Genomic DNA, 20,827 nt, shown 5'->3' on the forward strand with positions numbered 1-20,827 from the left:
AATTCAATACTTTAAAAGATTAAATACAGCATATGGAGGCAATTCCCTGTACAAGAATGAATGCAGGAGTTACAAATGGAACCATTTTAATACTTTAGACCAAACTGAGCTTAGAAAAATAATAAATGAACCAAAGCCTAAACCAACCACAACCCCTCAGCACATGCACACACATGGAATAATACAATATTCTGCTCATGCTGTGAGATATCATGTCGTGCTCACTTGAGAAAATTGCTCCCAGTGTAAATGTGCGGCTGTTTGGTTTATCTCATCATGTAGGAATGCTGACGGGTCATGAGCGTTAAAATAAGGCAAGAAAAGACTGTGTGGTTCTGTGAGCGTACGCCTTTGGTGAGGTGTTGTTGTTTCATAAAGTGCTATGGACTCACTTAATGAGGGGGAAAGAGCACGTTTCTGCAGAATAAAGTATACTGGATATATGGAGGAAAAAGTGAAGTGGAATCATTTTTTGCTGCATGTTTGGAAACGATATAAAAGGTCAGTGAGCTGGAATAGCGAGGTGGAGACAGCTGGTTGTTCCAGGACACAAATTGTTCTCTGGCTTTGGGTAGGGGAGCTCTCTGAGCTTTAATACTCAACTATTCTTCTTGGGTCAGAAAAGGAAAACATGATAGCGGACACAATAAGGCTTCTGTAAACTCTCTGATCTCTCAAGGTCCAATTTGCTGGCAGAACGCACTGGTCATTGCTCCACATTGGTCAAGGTTGAGCAGAAGGTGAAGGACCACCTGGATTCATTATATTTATGCAAGCAAGTGTTTAAAGGTGCTCACACAATAACAGTAATAAATATAGGGTTGGTCTACTTTAGAACATTAGAAGAAATCCCTTTAATTGGTATTAGGTTTTATTAATCAGCTGGATGTCTGATGTTTTAAACATTATAGACACCCTGAGAAACATCTAAATCTTTTCTTAACAATGATTGGACTCCTGCTATGTGAATGTCATCATACATTTAAATGGAGATTATTAAAAGGGATTTGCGTGTTTTCTTTTTAACCAAGCAGGCCAGGAAAAAAATCAAAGCAATGCTCTTCTCAAGGACAGTAATGAGGCCAATTGGCTAAATAATGAGGCTAAATAAAATCCAGTGCAACTATCTGCTTACAGTTGGCCAGGCCTCCCACTCCTGTCTACAGCTGATACAAATGCTGCTGCATGATTTTTAATTGGTACAACCAAATGAGAGCACTTAACTCCAGTTTTAGCATCCCTTCATTGGCTTCCTGTTCAGTTTCGAATCCATTTTGAAATACTTTTATTTGTTTTTATGTCTCTTAGTGATCTTACCCCTGCTTATTTGTCTGAGCTGCTTTGCCCTTATATGCCTTTACGTGCTCTGATCGGGTGACCAGATGCTTTTGGCAGTCCCAAAGAAAATATACAAATCCAAAGGAGAAAGGGCCTTTGCAGTTTTGGCTCTTAAACTGTGGAATGAGCTGCCCCTGAAGGTCAGGCAGGCTCTGTCTTTTGCTGTGTTTAAAACTAGTTTAAAAACATATTTTTTTCTCTTTGGCTTTTAACCCGAAGAGAGCTTGCATTTGTGTCTTAATGTTGTACTTTTCAATGTATCTGTAGTGTTTTAAGTTCTCTATAGCTCCTATGTATTTTCTTATGCTCTATTCTTTGTTTTCTGTCTTATGTTTTGTATGTTTTTAAGTGCTTTATAAATAAAGTGGTATGGTATGATAGGACAGGATATGATATGATATGGTATAGAAGCCTCCTAATCAGTAAACAGAGTCCATCTGTTTGTAAGGTATTATCAGTATAAATGCAGCTGTTCTGTGAAGGCTTCAGAGGTTTGTTAGAGACCATTTGTGAACAGTCATCATCATGAAGACCAAGGAGCACAGCAGACAGGTCAGGGAAAACAGTTCTGGAGAGGTTTAAATGTCTTAATTTTTAGCCTAATTTTTTTTGTTTTTACAAATTGGACATTTGTGACGCACAGAGGATATCCAGCCTGACCTGCTAAATGCAGCTTTCGCTCCCTTTCTGTGAAATGTAGATGGAAAACCCACATATGCAAACTTCACCTGGTTTTATAATTTAATTACTGCGGTAAAGGGGGACATACACACAAAAGATTCCTTTTCTGTATTTGTAGACCAACAAATGAACTACTACTGAATTTGCATCACCAAGTTATTAATAGGAAACCATAAAACATGTATATAAAATAGAGTAAATGGAGCATCAAGACAACTCCTGAGACCAACCCATCTAGTAAACATCACAAAATATTCTCGTTTAGATCCACTAATACCTCATCAAAAATTCGACCTAAAAAATGTAAATACATATTCTGATGTATAAAAATGTTCAGTATCAGGAGTTATTCTAGGTTATCATACAATTATTCAAATAGTGACAGATTCTACTGGTCTGCCCATTGTTTTGTGCTGTTTTTATGTTCTTTTGATTTCCATTATTTAGTATTTTATGGTTTTGTGTCTAATGAATAAACCTCCATGACACCATTTATAATTTCCTTGGCTTTCACTGGCATAGAAACAGCTTTAGGTAAATAATGGGTAAGCACCATGTCCTGTCTTTGGTCAGAAGACTTTTCTGAGCTGTCAGAGCCATCTCCCTCACTGATCCTTAAATAAAAGCCCTAGACAGGGAGGGGTTAGGTGTAGATAAAATGACCTGCTAAATGCAGCTGTCACCCTCATTCTGTGATATGTAGATTGAAAACCCACATATGCAAACCATAGCAAACTACACCAGCCAGAGACACACACACACAAAAGCTCAATTTTTCTGTATTTACAAGGCAACACATGAACTACTGTCTGAATTTGCGTCACTGAGTTATTAATGGAAACTATAAAACATGTAAACAAATTAGAGGGAGAGTAAGAAAGCCCTGAGTATAAGAGGTGGTACAGGAAAAGATAAAACAGCAAAGAAGTAAGTTCTAACATGCAAAATTGAATCGTTGCTGGGGTTATCCGTTTGTCGTTATGTGCACTCCCCTTAAGATTCGTAGCTATTTCCCACCAACCCATCCGTAGTAAACTGGACATTACAAAATTTTAGACTCACTATGCATTTTTCAAAAATGTGACGTAAAAATATCATTAAAATATTATAATGCATTAAAACTGTTCAATATTAGGAATAATCATAGGGTATTATATAATTAGTCATATAGTGCCAGCTTTTAGTGGTCTGTCTATTGTTTTGCTCTCACTTATTTTTATTAAATAAATCCAGGTTTAGATATTTTAAATGCCAAAACAAGAAAAAACAAGAAGGCAGACAAGAAACATTATGAATAAATATATTTATTTTCATAATCTCTAGGATTTCTTATAAAAATGTTTTAACTGCTACATAAAATCATCCTTTTTTCCCTAATTCTCAGTTGAATGTTCTCTGGTTCAGATCTGTGATGGAAAATCTCGATCCATTCCTAAGATTTCATCCCATAGTGGACATATGTAATATAGTCTCTTATCAAGTTTAATTTGGGATTGGCTATGTAAATCTTTTAAAGTAATTTGTCATCAAAACTATAATTAATTTCAATACCCCATCAGCACTCTTTTGCCTTCAGGTTCACGTTTTCTGCCTGGATGATCTAAAGTTGCCATCTAGAGTGACATCTGAGCTCTTCTGGACCTTTGCATGGTGAAAGAATATGAAAGGCGTATAACTGAGACAAGCTGGGGGTCATCCTGTCAATGTCAAAGTGTTTGAGAAAAACATTTTCAGAAGGAAGTAAAGTTTGCATCTCATATGGAAATCAAGGTCTCAGAGTCTAAAGGAAGAGTGGAGAGGCACAGAATTCATGTTGCTGAAGTCCAGTGTGAAATTTCCACATTCAGTGATCATTTGGGGTGCCATGTCTTCTGCTGGTGTTGGTCCACTGGGTTTTCTGAAGTTCCCAGTTAAGGCAGCCATCTAACAGGAAATATAGGGCTCTAAAATTTCTGTTTATGGGCTGATTTCATTTTCCAGGACTTAGCACCGGCCCACACTGCCAAAGCTAGCAAAAGCTGGTTCAGTGACCACGGTGTTACTGTATTGATTGGCCAACAAACTGGCCTGACCTGAACCCCGAAGATAATCTGTGGGATTGTCAAAGAGAAAATGAGAGACACCAGAGCCAATAATGCAGGTGACCCGAAGATCGTTATCAAAGCAACCTGGGCTTTCAATACACCTTAGCAGAACCACAGGCTGATCACCTCCATGTCACGCCACATTGATGCAGCAATTCATGCAAATGGAGCCCCTACCATTCTAAACAGACTTTTTAGACACCTGACATTTCTGTTTAAAAGACCCATTTTTATTGATCGAATGGAACATTGTAATTATTTGAAACACTGAATTTTGTTGTTTTTATCTGTAAACTGTAACATGGAAGAAATTTAGGGTGTATTCCACTTGCCACTTTTGGTCCGCTTTAAACTAACCAGAGTTTGTTTCCCCCGTTGGGGCGGACCTTTTGTGCAGGTTTGAATACACTCACACGAACCCTGGTCCGGACCAAACAACCGGACCGAGACCCACTTTTTGAGGTGGTCTCGGTCCGCTTCCAAAAGGACTCTGGTGCTGTTTGCTTATAGTGTGAATACGAATCGGCCCCGTTCCGGTCCAACTAAAGAAAACATTTGTCTCTTTGGTCTTAACAAGCCACTGTAGCTGGTAGCAAAGGTGTACCTTGTTCTGAAATCCTCCTGATCAGCTGTGTGTTGCTTAGCAACGCTGCTAGCGGCATGTTGTGGGTCATGGGATGCAAAGCACATTGTCTCCAGCGTTTACCATGCCTTCTCCCACACCGTTGCAAAGTTACAAATAGAACATTACAAAATTTGTGTTGAATGAGCTTCCCTTCACCCTCACAATGATATTGCAGCTGTAATAACAACACAAATATCAGAAAAGAGGTACTGCACTACCAGTTATTTTCTTCAATTTCTGGGTCTGTGCTATGTCCCACCCCCGTCATTTTAATTATCCCCGCATGGCTTTGTTTACAAGTAATAGTTCACTTGCAAAAAGTACAACAGCAAACCGCACCAAGCGAAAGAAATAAAGTCCGCTTTTGGTCCAGACCAAAGGACTTTCCTAGTGTGAATACACCCTTAAAATTGTTCACTCTATGTGTAATGAATCCATATAATATATGAGTTTCACTTTCTAACATGATGAAAAACATAGAACGTTCTCATGATATTCTACATTTTGAGGTTTACTTGTAAATCTAAAATACAGTGTCATTGTAAACTGTGAAACATACTTCTAGACTTGGAAATGACTCAGCCAACAACTTTTTTTTACTGTTTTGTTTCTGCAAAGGCATGAACCATAACATAGTCTGGTGTGCTGTTTACAGTGTCCAATAATGTCAGATATGATGCCAGAAGTCATAGTACCATGCATCCTAGCTATTGTGAAACTATCAAAGTAAACTGTTATGGTTTACTCTTGCGGGGGGATATACTGTCAGAGAAAAAAAAACAGATTCAAACCACCTGTTCCTTAAGAACAGTCACACAGCCTGCAATTTGTCTCCAGGAATGATCTGAGGGAATCCCGTGCTGGGTCGGAGGTGGAAAAGCACACTCACTATCTTTGAAGTAAGATGATATTGAAATCTAATTGCAGGTGAGAGTTGCTCTATAGAGAACATTTAACCCTTATAAACATTGCATCTCTAAAAACAAGATGCAACTTCAAACTGTTTTTGGAAACTACCTCTTAAAAAAAAGTGGTATATCCTGTATTACTTTTTATTTCTTTAATTTGGAGGTAAAACGATAACGTTGATGTTCTCATGGTAAAATAGAGTAACAAAACAACAATTTTTTTCAAGGTGTTGGAGGGACACAATGCTCTATGGCGTACTCCACAATGCACAGCCAGACATGTATTCTACTTAAATAAATGCATTTTAGATTTATAGGGTAGTTCAGGCTCTCTGCGGATCATGTAGTAAAATATATGGACTAACACCTAATAAAGTTCCATACTGTACTTTTCTTGTGCACCTGCTCCCTGACTTGTTTCTGTTTAGGGATAATTGTGGAAAAGAATTACCTTTCTGTTCTTATGGCAGTAGAAAAAGAAGACCATTTATTTTCTCTACAGTTATCTGTAATATACAAGAAACTAGAAAGAGAAAACTTCCCTCACAGAAATAACCATCTAAATAGATCCGGTTTTAGTGATACAAGAGTGCTAAAACTGACACATCTAGTTGTCATCCCAAAAATACATATGAATAAATCAGTGTGAATTATGTAATCTTCCCTTTGTTGAAAGAAACAAATCTACTGCCAGCATGGTTTGGCATGCAGACCCAACACACTGACTGCATAAACTGCCAGGAAAGGGAAAAAAGTACTCGACTGTAATTCATGTGTGATTATGGATCTCACTATGGATTACTGGAATCCCAAATTGGTGGGATCATACATTATCAGGTTGTGGTCAAACATATGACAGCCGACTGCAGTTAGTTTATCCCCAAACAACATCTCCATCCATTCGTATGTCCATCCATCCATCCATCCATTGTCATTTCTGTCTTATCTTAGATTTGCTTTTGGAGGTAACAGCTGTTCCTAAGGTGGTCACCAACCTTTGCAATCCAAAGAGCTCTTTTTCTTGAAATATGAAATTTATCTAAAACCTATGACCCTTTGAGAAAAGCAAGCTTATCAAATTTTAGGAGCACTCTGTATTAATTACTGTATAAAATGTATGTTTTACAGTTAAATAAACATCTAAAAATATATAATGCGGAGGGCCTATAGAGTGACACAGCTTGCAGATCCCTGTTCTGAGGTCCAGAAGGGATATAGGGTCCCTCTAGCGATTTCTGGGACTGCTTTGGGGTCTCTTCCCAGTGGGACATGCCCAGAAAACATCTAAAGGGAGGGAGCTGACTCATTTTCAGGGCAGAGGTGGCTCCATCTGACATACTCTAACTTACATTCTAATTATGACAGGACTTCATGCTTTATAAAATGTATCATTTGTTCATTATGCCAACATATATGGAAAGATATTTAACACTGTGACAGCAGCTCTAGTATTCAGTGAGATTATATTTGTTCTAACATGTTTGAGAACCACTCTTCTAGACCATTTAAACTCAGAAGATTTCCGATGAGGAAAAATCTCTTTCCCTTAATGATGCACTCAGTGTTAGATCAGCTCCTTAATGTCAACAGAAGATGTTATGCCAGCTCCATCTTCTTGTAGTGGGAGAAAAACCTCTGGCAGTCCAGTCTTCCCAACTACCATCCTTTCACAGTGTCTCACCCACCTACCACAACAAATTTTTCTTGAAGAACCCTATGGGCATGACTCCAAAAACACTGCAGCTGGAGAACCAGGGAAATTAAATCCTAGTGTTCCCAGGGTGGATTTAGATGACGTTGTCAAGGAGGCGACCTTACAATCTATCATCTCCTCCAGCTGAGTGCCAGTAGGTCTCCCTGGTCCGGCGGGGCAGCGAGGGTGAGCTGTCCTACTGGCCAGTCACTTATTATTAACCTGTTTCCACAGAGATGATGACAGGAACATGGCCATTGTCTGGAAGTCATTAAGAGAGCCAGGGGTAGCCAAGGAGTGGCTGCATACCTCTGTTAAACCCCCAGCATCGACACACACAAACCCTGGTAACAGCTTTGCTCCTATTAAATTTCTACTAATCTTTTTTCCTGTCGTTACAAATCTATTTTAATTTTTGATGATATCCCTTTACTGGAAAAGGTATTACAAAATGCCCTGATAAGCAGCCTGGGCTGCCAAACCACAACTTCAGAGCACAAATGCACCGGCCAAGAAGAGTCGTGAGATAACTTTATACTAGTAGTACCACTCAAATCAGGTTGGGATCATAGATGGGCTCATATTATTTGCATAAGTCAGCATTCTGAGTCATAAAAGAGTATTTTCTCCCTCACTCATGACTGTAAGAACAACCACAAAACAGAGATAGATTCTAAGAATTGGTCTCAGAGCGGTTTGGTTCTAAGAGGTGGTGGTGGGGGAAGGGGTTTGAGAGGGATTTGGGGCCAGAACAGAGCAGATAGAGGAATGGTTGTCAGATTCGGATTAGTTTGACTCAGTTATCAGACAAATATAAGCATATTTCAGACATCTTTATCATAGAAATAGGCAGGACTGTAACCACCTGTGACCATGTTCCTCACCGTCTCAGCTACAAAGTTTACACTTAATCTAGCTTTTTCACAGAATCACAAATATGAGCAGATCTTTTGCTCAAGCAGAAGAGATAACACACATTCCCTTCAAGGAAGCACTTTTGGCTTTCAGACCATTTTATCATGCATTTTGATGTCAACAGAGATTATTAACAAGTAAAACGACAGCACTGTTTATCCTTTGAACTCAAAAACCATCCCCGTTAGCATTATTCATATCTGCTTTTAACCTAACATCAAGTGCTGGACTCTGCATTGTTATTTAAATGTAATGTAAAGGTCCTTAATTGGAGAATTGAGTTTGTTGTGGCCATTTATGTTGAATTTTTGTAAATCACAAGTTCTATTTGAGTTTTTAGGTGGTTAGAATACACTTCAGGTTGTTTGGAATTATTATGATTACTTGGGTAACATTTAAACCCTTACATCAATTTAAGAGATTAATAACAAACCGGGTGGGGCGTAGTGAAGGTCCTTTTGTTTGTCAAATGTCTGGTGTGTCGACGGGAGGTTTATTGCAATGATTTTTTGACCACTTTTTTGAGCTTGTAAGATAAGATTAAGTTAACTCTCGATTATGTCTAAATTGTAATAATTTTTTTGTTATTATTTTTTGTAAGAAGTAAAGAACATATTTTTCAAACAATCAAGTTGGAAGTGGGTTCAAGGAACTAAACCACCTGTTGCCACCCACAGCTTTTTTCTTGGAATTATTTTGGTTTAGAAACAAAAAGGCCATGACAGAGTTGTTGTAACAGTGCAAAGAGCAAAGAATGCAATAATGTATGGTCCAGACCTCCATGGACGAAGGAATGAGCACCTAGATCCAAGCAATTGTGACTACCTTGCAAAGGTTGTGTAGAGGCTAAGCCTACGCTTGAAGCTACTGAGGTGTTCAATGGGTGTGGTTGATGCACAGCAACAGTTATAAAGGAAGCCCTATAGTATTGAGAAAGTCCAATAACTTCCGTCCTTATATGGTTAGCTTTAGCATTACTTGATCACCAACCATCCACCCATCCATCCATCCATTTTCTATACCTGCTTCTTCCATATAGAAAGACTCCCGGCCAGGAGTCAAATCGAGGACGTTCTTGCTGCAAGGTAACAGTGCCGCCAACTGCGCCACTGTGCAACCCTTTATTGATTGCATTTGGTGCTCCACAGTTCATCTTTGTATCCAACACCATCCAACATAAATCACAACAGCGCAGCGGTCACAATTATGTGGTCCGTCCAACCAGCAACCCCTGACCCTAATCAAATGTTCCTACCTTATAGACAATCATTTACAAACAAAAAGTGACACCTAGTGGTACGCAAAACACAAAAATGGCTCCTACAATTCAATGCGCTCACAGAGTGATTTTGGTGGAGATTCCCGTCTGGTCCATGTGCTCTCCATGCGTGATTATGGATCTCAATAAGGATTACTCAAATCCCAAAACCTCATAATGGTCTTTGCAACGCCTTCCAGGCTGCTAGATATCAAGGGTTTTGTTTCCTATGTGCTCTTAAATGTGTTTAGATTGGGGCATGATGTGTTGCCCTTTTCATGTCTTTTAGCCTACTTCATGTTGTCAAACAGGTTCTATTTAGATAATTTCTTAATTCTACAGATCGGACTGGAATACAGTTATATAATGTGTGATTAATTTCAAAAGATGAGGTTAATCATTATTTTATTATTAATAATTTAATTAATCTACAACTACTTTTCATAGTACAGAGATAACATCAGGTTTGGGTTGTATAATGTTTCTGGATGATGGACCTAATGGCTGGACAAGAGGGAATTTAAGGAGACTGAGCTGCAGTTGCTAGTACATAAATGAAATAACTATGTTGACCTTTTGCAGTTTGGGTGCTTAAAAAGTAGACAAACATATATAATTTCAACATTATAACATCTCCATAACATTACTCTAAAATCCTTTTTGATTATGTGTTATGCTTGCTGCAAAGATTAGACAAAGTTTGAGACAAAAGTCAGCTTCAGGCTTTGTGCAGAAGTAGTGAAAGTGCAGATGTTCTTTAGAATTAAAACCACATTTCCCATAGATCTTGCTGCTTGCTGTTCATGTCTTTTGAAAATGCTTTTGGCCTTTATTCCTTCCTTTGTCTGCCACCCCCAATAATAGCCTTTGCTGATTTTCTAGCAAACTGCTGACAGAGAGAATGCCAGAAAGTGTGCCTGGTGGTGATTTATTGATGTTTAATTTGTTACTTTTGTGCTTAAGAATGAAAGCTTTTTTGACTTTACAGCCTTAAGCATCTACAAATGTCCTGAACTATGCTGAAGAGCCCCTGATGTATGACATAAGCAGTGCACTTAGCCATAAATCAAACCTCTCTGTGTTGATGTTGAGCATTAGTCCACCCTCTAACCTGCCGCATCTAATCTGTTCTGTTCATCTGCTAATTAACACAAGCAGCAGTGGAATGTGCCCAATGCAGTGCACTGGTGGAGTCTTTATTTTTGAAGTGTGGTTTTAGAAAATATTTGCAGGCAAGAAGGAAGGATCTAATGCACCTTCCTGAAAATATCTGCTATATGGCAAAGGTATTCACACCCCTTAATCTTTTTCACATTTGTTATATCACAACTACGACCCTCAATGTATTTCTGGAGGATTTTATTAAACAGACCAGCACAAAGTTGGGCAAAAATTAGAAGTGAAAGGAAAAAAATGCATGGTTTTAAACATTACAAATCAAAATCTGGAAAGTGTTGCAAGAATTTGTATTCGGTCAATGCTTTTTAGAATCACATTTCTTTTGGGAGTTTGTCTCTAACAGATTTAAATATGTAAATAGCATTTAATTTTTGCACATTTTCTTAACAAAATAGTTCAATCTCAGTTAGATTGGATGGAAAGCATCTGTGGACAACATTTTTAACTCTTGCCACAGATTCTCAAATGGATTCAGGTCTGGACCTTGACTGGGACATTTTAAGACACGAATATGCATTGGTCTAAATTGTTCCATTGTGGCTCAGGCTGTATGTTTGCTGTTGTTTTTTTGTTGGAAGGTGAACCTCCGCCCCAGATTTAAGTCTTTAACAGCCTCTAACAGGTTTTCTTCTGGGATTGTCCTGGATTTAGCTCCATCTATCTTGCGATCAACTCTGACCAGTTTCCCTCTTCCTGCTGAAGAAAAGCATTTCCATAGCGTTATGCTGCCACTGCCATGTTTTACAGTGAATGAGTATGTTTAGGGTGACATGAAGTGTTTACTCCACACGTAGTGTTTTAAATGTAGGCTAAAATGTTACATTTTGGAATCCTCTCACCAGATCACCTTTTTCCAGCTTTTTGCTGCACAACCAATAGATGTTCTGTCAACAGATTCTCCTGTTCTGTAATGTTCTTTAATAAACCTTTGACATCCCAGCTGGATTTATACTGAGATTAAATCACACACAGGTGGTACCACCTGGCTGCCGTCTGGCAGGTGTTCATACTGGGTTTTATTTAGCAGTATTAGAGTAAAAGGTGGCTGAATACAGATGCACACTATACTTTTTTTAATTTTTAGGTGTTTTTTTTTTTTACCATCTATTCTTTTTCTTCCACTTCTATATTAAACTCTAGTTTATGTTGCTCTTTCACAAAAAAATCCGTTAATACAAAAACCCCTACAAATTTGTACGTTTTCAGAGTTCTAAAATTAGATTATTCTTAAGGACTTATAACAATAAATTATTAAAGTATCATCAGAAAACCTTATTCAGAAGGATATGTCTGAATGTCAGCAGTTATAAATGCAACTCAAATTATATAATGTGCTGAATGACTGTCGTGTTACCTCCATGCCCTTTCATGCGGAAATGTGGAATGTCTTAAGCAGGGAGGGGATAAGCAGAGACTCCCTAGAACATAACGGTAGTATTGAGATTAAATGAGACTTGGTTTCGACAAAGAAGAGCTGGGGTGGAGAGTAGCTGGCAGAGGAGGCAGACAAGCACACTCTAAACTGAGACATCTGTATGAATCCCAGCTGAATGAGAAGAAACAGCTGATTGACGAGCTTGACTGTGGGATGGTGCAAATTGAACATTCAATTCAGATGATCTTTTTTAAAACTGCAAGGTGAGAAGCTTCTGCTTCCAGCAAAGCATTTGTTGATGTGAGATAAGAATTATAGGCGAGAAGGGAGAATAGGAATGTAAAGTGGGATGAGCCGGAGGGTCACTGCTGTAATTCCTCCACATACTCTATATGAAGCACAAGAATCTGCATGATGGTCCACTGAACCAGCTACACTGGGAACAGTGGAGTTGTGTGCAGAAATGTAATGCCACCATAAAACAGGTTCAAAAACAGAAAAGAGAGCTTTTAGATCTTTGTCCTCACTCTAACCCCGGTTAATTCCTGCTCCAGAGAACCATTAGAGAACAAAAAAGTTGTTTCCCAACAAAACTCCAAGCCTTCCAGATGGAAACACAGAAATACAATTACAGCCTCACTGATGAATGCATTTTCATAAGTATTTTTATGTGAATTCTGCTTTAGTTAATCAGAAACCTGCAGCAATCTGTGACACAGCTGTGCATATACAGGTCCTTCTCAAAATATTAGCATATTGTGATAAAGTTCATTATTTTCCATAATGTCATGATGAAAATTTAACATTCATATATTTTAGATTCATTGCACACTAACTGAAATATTTCAGGTCTTTTATTGTCTTAATACGGATGATTTTGGCAAACAGCTCATGAAAACCCAAAATTCCTATCTCACAAAATTAGCATATCATTAAAAGAGTCTCTAAACGAGCTATGAACCTAATCATCTGAATCAACGAGTTAACTCTAAACACCTGCAAAAGATTCCTGAGGCCTTTAAAACTCCCAGCCTGGTTCATCACTCAAAACCCCAATCATGGGTAAGACTGCCGACCCAACTGCTGTCCAGAAGGCCACTATTGACACCCTCAAGCAAGAGGGTAAGACAGAAATTTCTGAACGAATAGGCTGTTCCCAGAGTGCTGTATCAAGGCACCTCAGTGGGAAGTCTGTGGGAAGGAAAAAGTGTGGCAGAAAACGCTGCACAACGAGAAGAGGTGACCGGACCCTGAGGAAGATTGTGGAGAAGGGCCGATTCCAGACCTTGGGGGACCTGCGGAAGCAGTGGACTGAGTCTGGAGTAGAAACATCCAGAGCCACCGTGCACAGGCGTGTGCAGGAAATGGGCTACAGGTGCCGCATTCCCCAGGTCAAGCCACTTTTGAACCAGAAACAGCGGCAGAAGCGCCTGACCTGGGCTACAGAGAAGCAGCACTGGACTGTTGCTCAGTGGTCCAAAGTACTTTTTTCGGATGAAAGCAAATTCTGCATGTCATTCGGAAATCAAGGTGCCAGAGTCTGGAGGAAGACTGGGGAGAAGGAAATGCCAAAATGCCAGAAGTCCAGTGTCAAGTACCCACAGTCAGTGATGGTCTGGGGTGCCGTGTCAGCTGCTGGTGTTGGTCCACTGTGTTTTATCAAGGGCAGGGTCAATGCAGCTAGCTATCAGGAGATTTTGGAGCACTTCATGCTTCCATCTGCTGAAAAGCTTTATGGAGATGAAGATTTCATTTTTCAGCACGACCTGGCACCTGCTCACAGTGCCAAAACCACTGGTAAATGGTTTACTGACCATGGTATCATTGTGCTCAATTGGCCTGCCAACTCTCCTGACCTGAACCCCATAGAGAATCTGTGGGATATTGTGAAGAGAACGTTGAGAGACTCAAGACCCAACACTCTGGATGAGCTAAAGGCCGCTATCGAAGCATCCTGGGCCTCCATAAGACCTCAGCAGTGCCACAGGCTGATTGCCTCCATGCCACGCCGCATTGAAGCAGTCATTTCTGCAAAAGGATTCCCGACCAAGTATTGAGTGCATAACTGTACATGATTATTTGAAGGTTGACGTTTTTTGTATTAAAAACACTTTTCTTTTATTGGTCGGATGAAATATGCTAATTTTGTGAGATAGGAATTTTGGGTTTTCATGAGCTGTATGCCAAAATCATCCGTATTAAGACAATAAAAGACCTGAAATATTTCAGTTAGTGTGCAATGAATCTAAAATATATGAATGTTAAATTTTCATCATTACATTATGGAAAATAATGAACTTTATCACAATATGCTAATATTTTGAGAAGGACCTGTACAAAAAAAAAGACCTGCAGAAGAAGCAAAGTTAATAACATGCTGTATGTTCTTGTCCTAACAACAGAAATAAAAACTTAGTTTTTTGGAGAAAGAAGTCAGCACTCGCACAGATGCTTGCTGCAGGTGTGCAATATTGTCTTTTTACGATAACTTGACAATTCACAGTAACGCTGCAAGGTAGCAGCTGGAGAGCAGGCTGCAGGACAGACAGGCCTCTGCACATCTCTGGCATTGATGACTTCCAGCTTTTTACTGTATATGTTAGGTAAAGGCCTCCATGTTGTGTCAACAGACCTGTTTGAACAGCTAACTGAACTTTATGAACTGGATCTACATCATCTCTTGCTGATAGGCAGACGTGGACGTGGCGCAGTGAGCCAGGTGCAATTAAGATTTCAAACACAAGTGTACAAATTCAAAAAAATGAAGGCAAGTATGACAGAGCGCAGCAAAGGAGCAGCAGACCATTGTCCTCAGATGTGTTGCATTACCATATTTTCTGATAGTGTGTGTGATGTTGTTTGTTGTGCTAAGTTGACAGTAGGGGATCTCCAAAAACAGAGACAGACAGAAACAAAAGTGGCCTTGTGTCAATTTGGCTCTGATCACCTGATTTCACAGAAGATAACATTCCTCTGCTCTATCTGCCACATACTTTGGAAATTACAGAGACAGGAGAGAGAAGCCATTTGGATAATGTGAGCATGTGTGCTCATGTGTTTGAAAATGATTTTTGTGCGTATTACCTGTATCCAATGAATACAGTTGAAAGAACTACATTTACATGATACATTGCCCTGCAGAAGTATTTATATCCCTTGAACTTTTTTCACAAGGGACACAATTTTAAAAATGTTTTACAAATAAAAGTTGGAATAGTGTGCCATGGATTTGATCTGATACCCCTAAATAAAATCCAGTGCAACCAAGAGACACAGCGGACAGGTCAGGTAGAAAAATGTGGAGAAGTTTAAAGCTGGGTTGGTTTTAAAACAAAATCCCGAGATTTTAAGATCGCACAGAGCTCTGTTCAACCCATCATCTAAACATGGAAAGAAGAAGGCACACCTGTGAAGAAGTGACAGTTGGTTTTCAGCTGTGGAACAAGCTTTCTAGATTAAAAGCAGGTGTTATAATTTAATGATAAAAAATACAGAAATAATACATTCCCTGAAATAAAAACATCTGTAAACTTACATTTATATTTTTCATTGCAAATCCACACTAACCAAAGATAAATGCCTTAATGCCTTAAGCTCAGTCAGTTGTCTGGGAATGGGATGACATAAAAAAATCTAGCTGTTCATTAGCTTGTATTTAGTCTCCTGTTAATCTAAATATTTAGAAATATTGAACATAGTTTCCATTCTATGATGACCAATATATTTATGATTTGGAGGAGGCAACGGAAACAGCATGCTCTTCATCAACTCGTGAAGTGATGAAGCAACCAGGAAATCGGCTTAAAGCCAGGAGTTTCCCCTTTCGGCGTGGTTTGAAGCAAATCAAGACAAGAAAAACAATTTTAAACAAAATAAAAACAAAAACAGTAAGGGGGTTGAGGGACTGTGAGATGAGAGTAATTCCAGAACAACCCAGAGTTAGAGTAAAGCTATTTCTGGTCAGAACTCCAAACCACAAGGCAATAAAACTCTGACTGAGTTCTTTGGTCAGCATTGATGTTGTGGTGAACTGTGAGGTAATCCAGACTTAGATGGATCTTAAAACCAAATTTAAAACGGTGCTGGTATCAAGAGAAAAATCAGCAGGTATAAAAATATGCTTGTTTTTAGTTTCATTCATCAGTTTTTAGAATCAATTGGTGAAGTTAATAAAGACTCTTTTGAGACCAGAGAATCAAGCAATTATTCAGTTGAAACTAATGCTTAAAAATCCTCCCAACTGCAAAAGCAACAGTGACTAACCAGGGTGCACGTTTCCTAACTCTGATTTCACATATTTGTTGCAGGTCTGAAAAACTACTCAACCACACTAACCTCACCTCCCAAGAGCCTGCTTGACTCATATTACTGCACTTCATAAATCCTTAAGCATCTTGGCAGAAGGCTATTGTGCAACCACTGCGACACAGCCAGTGTGTTCTATGACACATCCACACAACCACAATGCAACAGGGCTTCAGTCAAACTTTGAATTTTCTCTTTACCACATGCTGAAGTTTCCCTTTCCACTTTTGTATCTTCACTTTTCATCGCTTACACAAAGTGTTTGGCGTTTCAATGTCAGGTAGAGGATCAGGACAGTCACACGCCAATGGGGCATAGATTGAAAATGGACGAGCCTCTTTAAAAACAGACATTTCAGCAGTTTGGGAGATGTAAAGCAGTGACTGCCCAGGATGCTAGAATAGTACACAAAGATTTACTTATACTGGCTTAAGGTCAAATACACTAAACAGTATGAATGAAAACTGACAGATGAGAACAATTTACAAAATGAACAGCAGTGTAGTCAAAAATACTGCAGATAATTAAACAAAAGTGAAAAAGCAACAAAAATACAATAAATGTATCTGCAAAGTACAACCTAAAGTACTAATCACTGCTGATGGCTGTTAGGACATATATAAATATTAAGTCCAAGTGTTATATAACTAGTGGGAACAGCTATGTTAAATGTTACAATGATTTAGAAATAAGCTAATAAGAGGCAAAGAAATTGTCCAAATAGGTTAGCAAGGTTAGGTTAGGTTTGCTGTGTTCATGTTTGGCAGAGAAAGTCACCCACTCTTCTACTCCCTCAATATCACAATGATGCGTTTAGGTACCAAAACATGGTCCCGTTTGATTTTATGTGAATGCGGTCGGTACTTTTAAAAGCACTGAATTTGGTACCATCCCTAAGCAGGGTTTGTGTGACACAAAGCTGTACAAAGTAGGTATTAAAGGTAAAAAGTGTTTCCAATAAACAGGAAGTGGGTTACATAGGTTGCAGAGCTGCAGGATGCATGAGTTATCATTGAATGAGGGAAAATAATCAAAAAGAAACATTTTGCTTCTTCAGGTAAGACCACTTACACTTGAATTGTATGATTGTTAAAAATATAACTCTATCACAGTTTAGCTAAGTAACATCATATGTGCCTGTTGAACAGTTTCATCTATGCACGCCATCACTGATAATAGTAAGCTGTTTTCAAGGCCACATAGTTTTTGTTGCCATCGGTCTTATTAGAAAGCAGAATTTGGGACGCGGCGCTGGTGGTTTAGGGGTTAAGCGTGTGACCGTTTGAGTCCCGGACCTGGTGGCCTTTACCCAGTGTCTCCCCCTCTCTTTGCCCTCTTTCCTGTCTACCTTCTGTTGGAAAAAAAAAAAAAAAAAGGGATCTAGTGCTGCAAAAAAAAATATTTAAATAAAAACGAAAGCAGAAACTGGAAGGCTGAGGATGCAGTCCACTTACAATGGGATGATATTGTAATTTTAAATTACTGGTCTGTTAAGCAGAAACAACGACTGTGACTTATCAGCTGCTAAGTGTCACTTCCAACAAACCTGAAAAACTACTCCAAGGTTCTAGGCCCAACATGACCATTTTGTTCTACTGTCAAAAGTAACTTATAATGGTTTAAATAAAATTATTCTGCAGGGTAACTCTTAGTTGTAAGTCACAAATCAATGCAGATAGATGAATAAAAGTCAAAACAAGTTTATGAGCTAAGTTAAAGAAACATATGGTCCGGTTTTTATCAAAGGGGCAATTATCAGAATCAGAATCAGCTTTATTGCCAAGTTCGTACATACAAACAAGGAATTTGACTCCGGTACACTTTGCTCTCTGGTTTTTCTTTTCTTTTTTTTTTTTTTTTATGCGGTATATGATATATCTATGCATTTATGCATATATAATAATTCAAAAGCTAGCTCTCTATATTAAGTTAGATCACGGGTCATAAATGCAAAGGAAAATAAATGCAATATGCACGTCTTAAAGGATTATACATATCTAACATAGGAAATGAGCAATGAGCTTTACTTGGCTATACTCACGTTGGTCTTGCTGGAAACAGCGAAGGTAGCTCGGCTGGAGAAGCGCGTGATGGAGGGGCTGCTGCTCATCCCTGGGTTCATAATCATGGAAGAACCTCTGGAGCCAACTGGAGGACTGTTGGAGCTTGTGGGTGAAGAAGGGCTGGCACGGGTTGTTGAAGGACTTGACTGACTGCTGAGGCTGTTGGAGGGCTGTGTCTGGTTTTCCAAAGTGAAGTTCTGGATGATGTGATGAGCCTGGCTCTGGGTGCTAGCTTGACCTTTTCCATAGATCACCTCCTTCACATCCTGATGGTTCTGATGTATGTCATGCAGCTCATTCTTGTGATTCTGATTGTGCCTATTGATTGTTACTTTCTGCTCACATGTGAGACCATTGAGGAGCTCCACTTGCCTTGTGAGAGCTTCCAGCTGGTTCCGGAGCTGCTGGTTCTCCTGCTGGAGCTGAACCACAGCTCTCCCAAGTGGACCACTCAGGTTGGCCGTCTCGTCACAACGCCGCTCTATATCAAGCTTAAAGGTGCTGACCTCTGCATGGATCTCTCTAATTGCATCCCGCAAAGTATTCTCATAACGAACGAGAGCTGCACACACTGTTTCCCCCTCTGGAGAGGGAGAGCGCAGATGACACAAGTCTTCCATCAGAGCCAGGGTTGGAGCCTCCATTAGCACAGCTGCTGCCGCTGGTGACAGGTTTCGAAAGAGCCTCACTGTGTTAATGTCTGAGACTGAGCTCCACTGGTCCCCGGGATATGGTCTTCAGTCACTGTGCTGAGAGTGTTGACAAGGGTTGAGAGGTGAAACACTTGAAGGATGGGGTGGGGTGGGCCAAAAGTCTGGACTGCGTTATTCCCACTCCTTCAGCTCTGTCCTGATACGAGACTTCCTGAGCTTTGTCTTCTTTCGTAAGCACTGCTTTTCAAGAATCAACATCTCATGCTGGACTGAAAGCCTGAACCCTAACTGTTTGCCTGAAAGCAAAAAGGAGAAGAATGAGAAGAACATGAAAAAAGGATGCACTGAAGCCAACATTCATTCAGCATAAAAACCCTTAAACAAGCCCCAGAATGTAATGAAACATTGCATTCATAAAAAAAAAAATAATAATAAGACAGATAAACTCTGTTCTAAATATTCACAATAAAACATGCAAATTAACCATTTAATCAGATAAGAAAGGTTTTTGCTGCTGCTACAAAGCACTGCAGTAAGGTCATGTTCACTCACAGCTGCAGGGAAGCCTACCTCAGCTCCGATCGTGAGGATTTCCTCAGCGTTGAACAGCTGTATGAATGTACCGTGGTATACGTGAGCCCAGTTCTGCTGTGCTGTGCCTTGTCAGCTCTCTCAGGCTCAGCAGTCCTCTCCTCTGGCCCAGAGGAGGGAGGAAAAAGGGAGGTATCATGGAGGAGGGCGTGTTAGAGTGGAGAACTTCCATGGAAAGAGTAGTAAATGTCAAGAGAGGAGGGGGGAAGAAAGTACACTGGGCAACTTTCCATCTTAGTTGAACCCTTTCTACTTAATCCTTTCTCTTCAGATCTTACTTGCCAAGTGAGAGGAAAACAAAAGATGCAAATAACCAAACAAATGTAACAAATATTTAAAGAAACCCTTTACTTATACTGATCAATTTAGAATAAAAAGAAGTCATTACAAAGCTGTTTAGAAAATTATTTCAGTAGTGAATAAAGACAATCAATTAGAATTTTTAGTAAATTATGTGCTTAAAGGTTATGATAAAAAAACACAGTGGACCACCAGCCTCTACCCATAACTGGACCCCAACAAAGCAAACAGCCCTTACCAGATGGCAGTGTGTGCCAGTACTACTGACAAACTCATGCAAATACTTTGGCACTCCACCCTCCTGATTACTGTCAACAATGTGCGTGTGTGTGTGTGTGTGTGTGGAGGGGGTGTTTGTTGGGGGGTTGTCTCCACTTGAGTCCATTTATCTCTTTCCTTCAAACACACAAGCACAGACACACACGAACACACACTGAGTTCTTTCAGTGAGTCTGAGGGGGGTTAAGCGCAATGCAAGCCAGAGATATCAGCTTCATTGGTCATCTGAGGTCCGATATAATGTAATGTCAATGATAAGTCTTGAAATGTTCTAATTTTACCATGATCATTGTCCCTGCCTGCCGGAATAGTTTGGCTCCAAGAGGTGCATGCGCGATATTGAAATGTCAAGACATTTTTAAAAAAGTGAAGTATGCCCAGCGCTTTGTGGATCCTACAGCAACTTTGTCTGGTTAAGGAAATGAAATCTATTATTTTGGGCCTTGGATGTGAATCTGACTGATTTGAGATTGAAACCCGGTATCTATTTGTGAGATTTTTATTTTGAAGTAAGACAAGAAGTAGTTCTTAAGTAGCCCAGTTATGTTGAAATGGCTGACTGAAAGAGACTACTGGATGG

At 39.5% G+C, this 20,827-nt stretch overlaps 1 protein-coding gene across 2 annotated transcripts in view; it reads right to left on the bottom strand.

Annotated features, from left to right (window-relative positions):
* smtnl (smoothelin, like) overlaps positions 1 to 19,773 on the bottom strand; it is a 31,797-nt gene extending 12,024 nt beyond the window's left edge. Inside the window, exons 1-2 of one of the 2 annotated variants that reach the window (XM_047392662.1) lie at positions 19,648 to 19,773; positions 18,403 to 19,373 (exon numbers count right to left, since the gene is read on the bottom strand). In XM_047392662.1, coding sequence (XP_047248618.1) covers positions 18,403 to 19,068 — 666 coding nt within the window. In that variant the 5' untranslated portion in view covers positions 19,069 to 19,373; positions 19,648 to 19,773. Of the gene's footprint in view, positions 1 to 18,402; positions 19,374 to 19,629 lie in introns of both variants that reach the window. The other variant, XM_047392663.1, reaches the window with a different exon arrangement.
* Between the last annotated feature and the right edge of the window lie 1,054 nt (positions 19,774 to 20,827).

Source organism: Girardinichthys multiradiatus, chromosome 18 (assembly GCF_021462225.1).
Source record: "Girardinichthys multiradiatus isolate DD_20200921_A chromosome 18, DD_fGirMul_XY1, whole genome shotgun sequence".
NCBI classification, from domain to species: Eukaryota; Metazoa; Chordata; class Actinopteri; order Cyprinodontiformes; family Goodeidae; genus Girardinichthys; species Girardinichthys multiradiatus.